The 11,345-nt window shown below is 30.7% G+C and overlaps 2 protein-coding genes across 4 annotated transcripts in view; both read right to left on the bottom strand.

The window, feature by feature from the left end:
* Positions 1 to 524: 524 nt before the first annotated feature.
* The window catches only part of LOC145335350 (acetylcholine receptor subunit gamma-like), a 29,331-nt gene continuing 18,510 nt past the window's right edge, over positions 525 to 11,345 (bottom strand). The window contains exons 3-5 of the mRNA XM_080181085.1: positions 2,006 to 2,057; positions 1,592 to 1,656; positions 525 to 665 (exon numbers count right to left, since the gene is read on the bottom strand). Of these exons, the coding sequence (XP_080037211.1) occupies positions 525 to 665; positions 1,592 to 1,656; positions 2,006 to 2,057 (258 nt within the window). The remainder of the gene's footprint in view (positions 666 to 1,591; positions 1,657 to 2,005; positions 2,058 to 11,345) is intronic.
* On the bottom strand, positions 3,947 to 10,181 carry LOC145304728 (uncharacterized). Of its 3 annotated transcripts, none has more exons than XM_080146682.1 (3): positions 7,747 to 10,181; positions 7,509 to 7,561; positions 3,947 to 7,342 (listed from the first exon to the last, which is right to left on the bottom strand). In XM_080146682.1, the coding sequence occupies exon 3, from the start codon at positions 6,720 to 6,722 to the stop codon at positions 6,240 to 6,242; it is 483 nt and encodes a 160-aa protein (XP_080002808.1). In that variant the 5' UTR covers positions 6,723 to 7,342; positions 7,509 to 7,561; positions 7,747 to 10,181; the 3' UTR covers positions 3,947 to 6,239. The 3 variants fall into 3 exon arrangements, with proteins under 3 accessions (XP_080002808.1, XP_080002810.1, XP_080002809.1); XM_080146684.1 differs by having other exon boundaries at positions 7,853 to 10,181; XM_080146683.1 differs by having other exon boundaries at positions 3,947 to 7,561; positions 7,853 to 10,181.

Here is an 11,345-nt window from a genome sequence, read left to right as displayed (position 1 = left end):
TTATTGAGCCAAAGAACAAGTTAACATGTTTGTAAAACTTTGGGTACCAGTCTTTAAGTTTTTATGAAATGGAAACACTCCCCCCCACCTCCCCATTTTTGCAAAAAATATTTTGGTGATAATGAATCTTGATTAAATCATACAGTTTTAATCTACAAGGGGTTAAATTTTGTTTATCACAATTGAGGAAAAATAAATCATCCGTTGTTTAATTCCTCAAGATCATACATAAATAATTTTATTATGAAAATTGGGCACCTTTGTATTTTTGAGATTGTTTCTATTAAGGACTGCGAAAAAATAGCCTAAAACTCAGAGAGAGAGAGAGGGGACAATGGGCTGTTGTTTATTACATTAGTCCTCAAAGTTTTGTAATAACGTTTTCTTATTAGTAGGCTTAACAACTTGTTATTGGTTGTTTTATTAAGTTGGGTGTTCAAACGTTTCAACAACTAATGATAATGTACAGAAGGGGTAATTTTGTGTATCTTCATTGGCCATTATCTTATCCCTTTAGAACCCTGCTAAAAAAATAGCCACTTTTGAATTAGGTTAGGTAGATGTAAATTGATGTATAAATTTCCTGCGGGGTCCCACATAAGGAAGACATCATGCCATTGGGTTATCACTTCACAGTTAGTTGTTAGAGTTTGGGCTCTCTCATTCTACAATAGATAGATGGATAGATAGATAGATAAATAGAAAAAATAAAAACTTTGTAGGGATAGAAAATTCGTGGGGATAGATTTTGCCATGATCAATTCATATTAGTTCTAATAATATGCTACGCAACTTGATCAACGATATTTATACAAGATATAAAACTTATTATATCTACAACTAGCGGCTTCTCCCCTAGCCTATAGGTGCTTTGCCTCTAGAGGTTTGATCAAACCAATTTTTCGTAATTTAGATTTTTAAATTAAATCTAAAAAAAAAATTTTTTTTTGGGGGAGGAGGAATTTTTTTTCATGGGGGGGGGGTTAGTCGACCCCACTATTTTAATTTTAGTTTTAAGAAGAAAAATTTTTTTTTTTTGGGGGGGGAGTTTTAATTTTTTTTGGGAGTTGGGGGTGTCCCGCCACCCAAGAAAATAGTTATAAACCTTCCTGGGACCTATGAGAAGCTACCCTGTAAAAGGACATCATTCTACTTTGTATTATAGATATGATATAGAGCTAACTGTAGATCAATATTAGATATATGAGGTCATGGGTAGAATTTTCGTAGGGATAGAATATTTGTGGGGATAGATTTTTCGTCATGATCAATTCATATTAGTTCTAATAATATATTCTACGCAAAATGATCAAAGATATTTATACAAGATATAAAACTTACTATATCTACAATAGGATATAGAGCATATATGAGGTCATGGGTAGAATTTTCGTAGGGATAGAATATTCGTGGGGATATTCGTCATGATCAATTCATATTAGTTCTAATAATATTTTCTATGCAAAATGATCAAAGATATTTATAAAATATATAAAATCTACAGTATGATATAGACCAAACTGGTAACTAATATTATATAGATAGATAAATAGATAGATTTCATAGATAGATAGATTTATATAAAACTTACCATATCTACAATATGATAAAGAGCTAACTGCAGACTAACATTCAAAACATCGTGTGGATTGGCAACTAAAACAATAAAAAAGTATCAAAGATTAGTTAGTATTATTTTTACAAAGATGCCTTTTTTTTAAAAAAAACAAGGATGAGGACATTGAAATGAGAAAAGCTCTGAAATGATAATTTAGCATCTAGGTGCTTTGTTTTTAAAGAAAGCACAAAAATATCTTAGAACCATCCAAAGGATGTAATCTAAAAATAGATTATCCTAAATCATCCAAATTCCTATGTGAAACTTCCCTGAAAATGTGTTCAAACAATAAACCTTACTACTTGTAAGACAATGTATTTTTCCATACAAACATACTGAAGTTCGGACCCTGACCTAATTATAGAATAACTGCGCTAACAATTTTACCTGGCATAACATTGTAGCCAGCTGGATAATTTTGCAGCAGGTCCATTGACAACTAAAATAATAAAATAGATTATAAAGAATTTAAAGAATTTATTAAGGATCATGAAACATATAATCTAGATATCTAGAAAGGATGGTTGGTTTTTAAGGGCGTGTATCTGTACCGAAAGATACAGCTTTAAAGTGAAGCTTCTTATTAGATTTACACTTATAATATAATCAGTGGCATGCACAGGTTTTTTACAGAGGTGTATGTAAACAAAAACTGAAAAGTTTTGACACCTCACTTATGTTTTTTTTTAATCCCCCCTTAAATCAAAAGCAATGGTGACTTTTTTTTAACTTTCTCTGTTTGCAGCGGTATATCAGGGGGTGTAGGCGGGTGAAAACCTAGAGGGGTGTATCCACCCCCTAAATTTTGCCTGGGAGGTGAACACACCCACCATCTGCACACTTCTAATTAAAATTGATTAAAATAAGTGAATATCTCTATCCCAATGAACTAACATATATTCAAAATTACATAACAATATCAAGATATAATATCAACAAGCAGGGATTAAGGGATAAGACAATGGATGATACACCCCCATATGCACCCTTATAAATATATTATACATGATTAGAATTGATTAAAATAAGTGAATATCTCTATACCAATGAACTAACATATATTCAAAATTGTATAACAATATCAAGATACAATATCAACAGCCAGGGATTAAGGGATAAGACAATGTGGGATACACCCATATCTACACGCTACTAAATACAATACATGATTAGAATTGATTAAAATAAGTGAATTTATTTACCCTGATAAAATAACATATATTAAAAATTGCATAACAATATCAAGATACATATATCAAACATGGATTAAGGCAATGGATGATACACCCCCATATTCACGCTTCTAAATATATTATATATGATTAGAATTGATTAAAATAAGTGAATTTATCTACCCTGATAAAATAACATATATTCAAAATTACATAACAATATCAAAATACAATATGAAGCAGGGATATAGGGATAAGACAATGGATGATACATCCAAATATTCACCCTTCTAAATACAATACATGATTAGAATTGATTAAAATAAGTGAATATCTATCCCAATGAACGAACATATATTCAAATTACATAACAATATCAACATACAATTTTGAACCAAGGATTAAGGGATAAGACAATGGATGATACACCCCCATATGCACCCTTCTAAATATATTATACATGATTAGAATTGATTAAAATAAGTGAATATCTATATCCCAATGAACTAACATATATTCAAAATTACATAACAATATCAAGATACAATATCAAGCAGGAATTAAGGGATAAGACAATGTACGATACACCCAAATATTCACCCTTCTAAATATTATACATGATTAGAATTGATTAAAATAAGTGAATATCTCTATCCCAATGAACTAACATATATTCAAAATTACATAACAATATCAAGATACAATATTAAGCAGGTATTAAGGGATAAGACAATGGATGATACACCCCCATCTACACGATTCTAAATGCAATACATGATTAGAATTGATTAAAATAAGTGAATATCTCTACCCCGATGAATTAACGTATATTAAAATTACATAACAATATCAAGATACAATAACTACCATGGATTAAGGGATAATACAATGGATGCTACACCCACATGTGTATGCTTCTGAATATATTACACATGATTAGAATTGATTAAAATTAGTGAATATCTACTCCAATGAACTAACATATATTCAAAATTGAATAACAATATGAAGATACATTAACAACCAGGAGTTAAGGGATAGGACAGTGGATGATACACCCCCCATAAGCACGCTTCTGGATATATAATACATGATTAGAATTGATTAAAATAAGTGAATATCTGACGTATAGTAATAGCAAGAACAAACAGCTAAATATTCTTATAAAGTGTATTAATTCAATACAAGGTTAACATACAATAATAACATTAATATTAAGACAACTGTTCACTTTTATGTTCGTGTCGTGTTGCAGAGCAATGTCTTGCTCCGAAACCGTTGACACAAGAACTAAAAGCTAATATACAAAATACATACATTGCTCTCAAGTCAGGAAGAAAGGGACTATACATCACATTTCTCCCTGGCTTTAACAGGAACATGGATTTCAAAACTGTAATATTTCAGATTGAATATAACAATATGTTTATTACATGTTAATTATCATATATATATTATAAGTAGCATTGAATGCTTATTAAATAGATAATAATTGATCTGGTATGACACCTGCCATAATTTTTTTTTTTTTTTTTTATTTTATTTCCAGATCTTTAAACATTTCATATACATTTTTTTTTCTTTTTGTTTTGGTTCCTTAGAACTCTTTTATGTTTTTTATATGTTCCTTTTTTTTTTTTTATGTGTTTTTTTTTCTCTTTTTTTTTTTTTAAAAAAACATTGATTAACATATAATCATTGAAAAATGCATTGATTAACATATAATGCATTGATTAACACATAAACATTGGAAATGCATTGATTAACATAGTTATTATAAATGCATGATAAATAAAAACACTGATTAACATATAACCATCAGAATGCATTGATTTAAAAACATGTCATTAGAGATGCATTGTTATAAAAGCATTAATATTAAACCTTTCGAGACTACTACTGCCTCAACAAATACTTAAACATTAATACATAAAAATAAAATAAAATATGAATTAATACACAGTAAAACTATAATTATTCTTGATCATAATATTCATTTTCTTTTGCCAGATTTTTCTTGATAATAGTAGTATCATTCATATCCATCAATCCATCATTATCCATCAATCCATCAACATCTCACAAATGACATAACCATACCAATGCTACAACACCACAGACGATATAACTATACCAGTTGACCTTAGCTTAGTTATAAACTTAGTTATAAACTGGTTTCCACTTAGCAACTGTGATTTTCTCAAACAACACAACAGCCATTCACCTCCACCACAAGAAGCCTCCAATCTCTTCAAAAAATTGGGATCAAATCCTTTCTAGCATCGACTCTAACTACTTCCCAAAATTCACCCTTTCCTGATTCAAAATACGTTGCTGATCCTGCAGGTTAGCCAACCGAGCATCTAACTCAACCATTCTAGTAACCAAACCTGCCAAATGTTTGAGGTCTCAGATCAAAAATCAGAGCTGCTGTTCACATTTATCATCCAGGAGATTATATCTATTGCATAGTCAGGCATGACTTAAGCCTAATAATGACAACCACAATAACTGCTATTAACATCTCTGTTAGATTCCAAAAATCGACATGTCATTCAAAATACAGAAACTGCCAATGATTTTCGTTATAACAATGATGCTACTGTCGACACTCCAACCAATGATAACGTTGAAAACAATGAACAGAAACAACAAACACAGAGAAAACTGCAGCCGAACAAAAGCAACCAAAACCTTCGCCATAGATTGATTCGAAATCTGATCCATTTTGTTTTTCAATACTAACTATCGACAAACACACCAGCTATTGACAAGTAAGATATCCAACCTGGCAGTCAAATCTACAACAGCCACATCAACTTTAAGCCCCGCCTTCTTTAGAACAGCTAAAATTTCACTAACCAGCATTATACTTTGACTGCCCACTGTATTAACAACTTACAAATATCCGTTTTATCAGTCATAAATATATTTAAGATACAATGCATGCTATTTTAAAATTCTGCACAACTTCACAATAGCTTCTAGCCCATGGTGTATATCTCTGTATATCATTATCTATCAACTAAATACTTCTCATTTTGACAACTGTAAATACATCTCTTTGTAGCTACCTGACTCACTGTGCATTTATTTGCATCATCCTGACACACTGTGCATTTATTTGCATCATCCTGACACACTGTGCACATCTGTTCAAAATAAATATCAACATAATTCGTTTAACTCTTTGTATCTACCTGACTCACTGTGCATTTATTTACGTTAATCTGGCACACTGTGCACATCTGTTCAAAATGTTACAATATCAACATATTTCATTTAACTCAATGTTATTTCATTATCCTTGACATACGAATCCTCAATTTTCAAATTAAGCTTCAAAACTACTCTCCGACGTCTTATTATCCACAACTGTTGCTTAAATGCTTAAATTTAACACCTCCAAGTCTTCAAAACTTTTCAACAGTTATTATAAATCTAGCAATCTATAAATCTAAATTACTTTTCTTCTCCTTGGCAGCAGTTGGACTGTTGATTGGAGTACTTATAACAGGTTGAGAAAGGGTTGCAACAACAGTATCAACAGATTGACTTGCTTCAGTAGGAATATGATTATCACTATCACCAGTACCAACAGATTGACTTGCTTCAGTAGGATTATGATCATCACTATCACCAGTACTATCATTAGTTGCATATGATTTGCCACTACTGGTTGATTTAAGACTCTTCTTGCCAAGATCAGTAATAGTCTTCCCATATATAGAGATATCATATTCAAGCTCAAAGATAGCTTCATCAATCATTGTTTGCAAGATATCATATTCAAGCTCAAAGATAGCTTCATCAATCATTGTTTGCAAGTATTTAATCTGTAACATCATCAGCTCTAGTACATCATGAGGAAACATATTTTGTTGCACAATAGACAGAATATTAGTAAATCCATAAACAGCAGCTCCATACATTCCAAATATGTTGTCAATCCAGCACAGGCTTCCTTTGGAGGTTTGTGCAAGCACTCAGTTGTTAGCTTCAGGTACTTTTCATGATCACTAAATCTCCTTATAGTTGCCAGAGAATACAGGAACCTTGAACTTGATATCTACCTTCCTGGTGATACTCCAAGCTTCTTGACCGCATTATTGAGAACAGTTTTAGCATCCTGTTTAGCTTCCTGTTTAGCTTCCTGTTTAGCATTCTGAACTTCAACAGACTTCACATCTAATCTATAAACAGATTCTCCAGCAGCAATAGCATGTTTCACAATATTACTGACCCAATCACTAAACAATCCTGTTTAGCTTCCTGTTTAGCTTCCTGTTTAGCATTCTGAACTTCAACAGACTTCACATCTAATTTATAAACAGATTCTCCAGCAGCAATTCAACATATAATCGGTCAGAGCAAAGTGTATCATGTGCCTCCACTCTCTCTCCACCAACATTTAATTCAACATGTAATCGGTCAGATCAAATTGTATCATGTACCAGCCTCCACTCTCAAATAATATCAATGTCAACACAAAACAATGGCCAAATTCAAAACTAAATTTCAGTCACCACCAACTACTTCTCTTGCGGCCGATCTAAAACAAAATACAATCATTTTAGATGCCAAAACTTATTTAATACATATTTTATTTTCACTCAACAAAATAAAATAATTTCTTTAACATGTATTAGTATATATAACATTAATCAAATGTATATCAATATTGAACATCATTAAAATCTTAACAAACTAAAACTCACCAACAGGTAATACTGTATCTCAACCACCACAACTACTCCTCTTTTCGACCAATCTAAAACATAATACAATTATTTTAGATGCCATACTTAAATGTTATTACTTAACAAATAAAATTTCAACATGTCTTCTTAAAAATGTATTAAGAAATATAATATTAATCAAATGTTTGTCAATAATCGAGCAACATAAAAATAATCCTTAATACAATATATTAGTCTAATACAGTAAAAAATTTACCTAATTATTCAATGAAATATCTGAATAATAACTTATATCATCCACAACTATTTTTATGTATTAGAATCTTGAAAGTTGAAGCACAACTAACTATTTTTCTCTATACCTGAGAGCACTTTCTTGCGCAGCTCAACTTTTGCGCATACAACGCCCAACTCCTGCTCATCATTGCTGCTACCTCTCTGCACCACCCCACCTTGCGCATACCAACTTCGAGAGACAGTGCAAACTTTCCTTGCCAAATTATTGCCCACCCCCCTTCTCCATGAAGAGAGACAGCTCCACTCAAGTATCTAATGCATTATAACAATTTTGCTTCATGAAATTCTAAGCTTCATAAATAATTTTGCTGAATCAACATCACTAAATCGCAATATATACTATTCTATATCGAGTGTCCTTAATAAAATTTAAGCTTAAACAAAAACTTAACACATCCATTATAATTCCAAGTTTTAGTAGATTTCAATCCACCCCTCAATATTTTCCATTTTATTCTGATCCACCAAAACTTTCGCAATACGTTCATTATATTCCAAGTTTTTAAATAGATTGAAATCCGCCCACATCTATTCACGTTAATTTGATTCATCCAAAATTGAGCAACACATAATGTTTCAATTTCAAGTTTGAGTGCAATTTGATTCACCACCCTGTGTTATTTATATAATTCTTCTCCTATAATTAGGTTTGGTCCGCCCATCCATACGACCATTTTGATTCACCACCCTGTGTTATTGATATATTTGTTTTTTTTTATAATTAGATTCGGTCCGCCCATCCATACTTTACATCTATCTACTTTTTGTATTTCGAACTTTTCATGGTGATTTCTGCAGCAGGTAGGTACAATTTAAAAAACGTAGCAACACTATAATCATTTCTATGACGTCCGTACTTCCATTTGTAAACATGTTGATTTGACCACAAATTTCTATATGATCTAATTATCCGATTGTATACTAATTCCGGGAACAACAAAATTCAACATTATAATCGAAGCAGTTAAAATATCTAATTATCCAATAATTTTATATGATCTAATTATCCGATTGATTCGATGTATATTGATTCCTGGGACAATAAAGCACAATACTTTATGATTGCGATGTCAATAATTTCATATGATCTAATTATCCGATTGATTTGATGTATATTGATTCCTGGGACAACAAAGTACAATACTTTATGATTACAGTGTCAAGCATCCAATCACCCTTCAGACAACCAACACTCTGAGATGCACAACCTTTTTCAAGAAAACATTTCCCCACTCTAACTTTAACGTCACACATCTCACATAGTAGCAGTAGGAACCATTTTTAACTTTGTTAGTTATGACTCAGTGTCAGACCGAGATTCAAACCTATCACCTACCCAACAACAAGTAGATGTGCTACGTGTTAAGCGGTTTATAAGCGAAGCCACTCTATAAGCAAGTTCATAAAATGTAAGTAAAACATCAATCTGTTTCAATCAGTTCTTTTTTAACACATTTACTTACAATTTTACATCGACTCTTATGCACTTATTTTTTCAGTTTTGACACTATACAAGTGTTGATGTTCGTTTGTCCTACCATTCAATGCTTCGCTTTTGTTAATGTTGTCTTCCTTGTTTTTACAAAGATTATTCAGTTCTGACACTATGCAAGTGTTGATGTTCGTTTGTCCTACCATTCAATACTTCGCTTTTATTAATGTTGTCTTCCTTGTTTATTACAAACAAATTTGCTTACAATTTTTGCATTGAATCTTATATGTATATTCTGATTATTTAATTTTGACACTATACAAGTGTTGATGTCCGTTTGTCCTGCCATTCCATTGCTTCGTTTTTACGGATGCTGTCATCTTTGTTTTTATACATCATATCCTCATTACAATAAAATCATATATCATATAAATCATATATCAACATTTACTATACGAGTGTTAATGCTCCATTTTTATGAATATTAATATCCTTGGTTTATACATCATATTCGAAAACGTTTCAATAGAAGTCATATATAGGTCAAACTAAACTTGCAACATTTAACCACCAAGTCTAAACAACACATTTAGTATTAATCTATATTGCATCACCCATCATTGGATATAGATATACACAATAGACATCTCTTCCCTACACAATCCTATATATACTAGATCTATTGTCAAAACTTGCACAAAGTTTTATTTTCAACAAACATCCATAAATAATATATCCATTGTACACACATCAACAAGTGTTCTCTTCTCTCCATACAAATATTTCCAATAACATTCATTTCCTACTATACAAATATTTCCGATTTATTTTCAACAAACATCCATAAATAATATATCCATTGTACACACATCAACAAGTTTTCTCTTCTCTCCATACAAATATTTCCAATAATCATTCATTTCCTACTATACAAATATTTCCGATAATTCATTCATATATATATAATATGTCCATTATACATTTCAATTTTGTACACATATCATAATTAATCCACATATAATATGTCCATTGTACAATCCAATTCCACACACATATCTCTCTCTCACTCTCTCTCTCTCTTTCTCTCTCTCTCTCTCTCTCTCTCTCTCTATCTCACATCATAATCAAATACTGAATAACAATTTTTGCTTCATTAAAAATTTTTTGCTGAGTTATGCATTCCAATCTTAAATCGCCATTTAATTGTTTAAAATAAATCTAGTTAAATCCACAAAAATTCCGCCCATTAATCAAATATCAAATATCAAATATCACATTCTACTGATCATGATGACAAGTATGTATCAATCCAAATCAACGTAAATTCAAAACAAAACAAACAAAATTTCTGTTCTATCTATAATAGAAATTTCGTACTATGAATAATATATCACAGATCAAAGATCACATATCTATCTTCACGCAAGTACAATCGTTATTATTCATAGCACATTTTAACCATATTCAAAATATTTTGTTTCCATTCATATAAGCTTAAGAGTAGCTTTACTCTTATTTATACATAAACCGCAATATAATTGTTTTAAAATTAAATACTTAGAACCATAATAACTGACTCAACTTTTAAAACAATTTACAGCCTTTCATCAAAATTCTAATACTTTTTAAAGTATCTAATTTCAAATTTTTATCCAATTTTCATAAAATCACGATATTAACATTTAATAAAATCAATTTTCTTCCATTAACAATTTTACAAAATTGTATTCCTATTTTCGTTGAAATTAATCCATCTTCCATTTTTTTTTTTCTTATCTCTGTTAGACACCACAATAGTCTGAAACAAAAATAAATATATCCAATTCCAGTGTAACAAAACACAAAAAAAAAATAAATGCATATATTTTGATTTTCATAATAACATAATCTCATAAACTCGTATTCAATAGTTAACAAAATGTTATATTTCCAGAATTCAAATAATTACCATAAATCAAATTATTTTCCATCACAACTTTATAGAGTTGCTTCGTTTCTCTTCTTATTATTTAAACAATGTCAGCGCTTTCCAAATTATATGTTATACATTCTAACCTTATGCATGGACACCACAATGGCAGATAAATTAACATTTATCCCACTAATTCGAATAATATCAGAGATCT

The sequence above is a fragment of the Acartia tonsa genome, chromosome 13 (genome assembly GCF_053477335.1).
Source record: "Acartia tonsa isolate MP-2025a chromosome 13, ASM5347733v1, whole genome shotgun sequence".
NCBI lineage: Eukaryota > Metazoa > Arthropoda > Copepoda > Calanoida > Acartiidae > Acartia > Acartia tonsa.
This window is presented reverse-complemented; position numbering and strand designations above follow the sequence as displayed.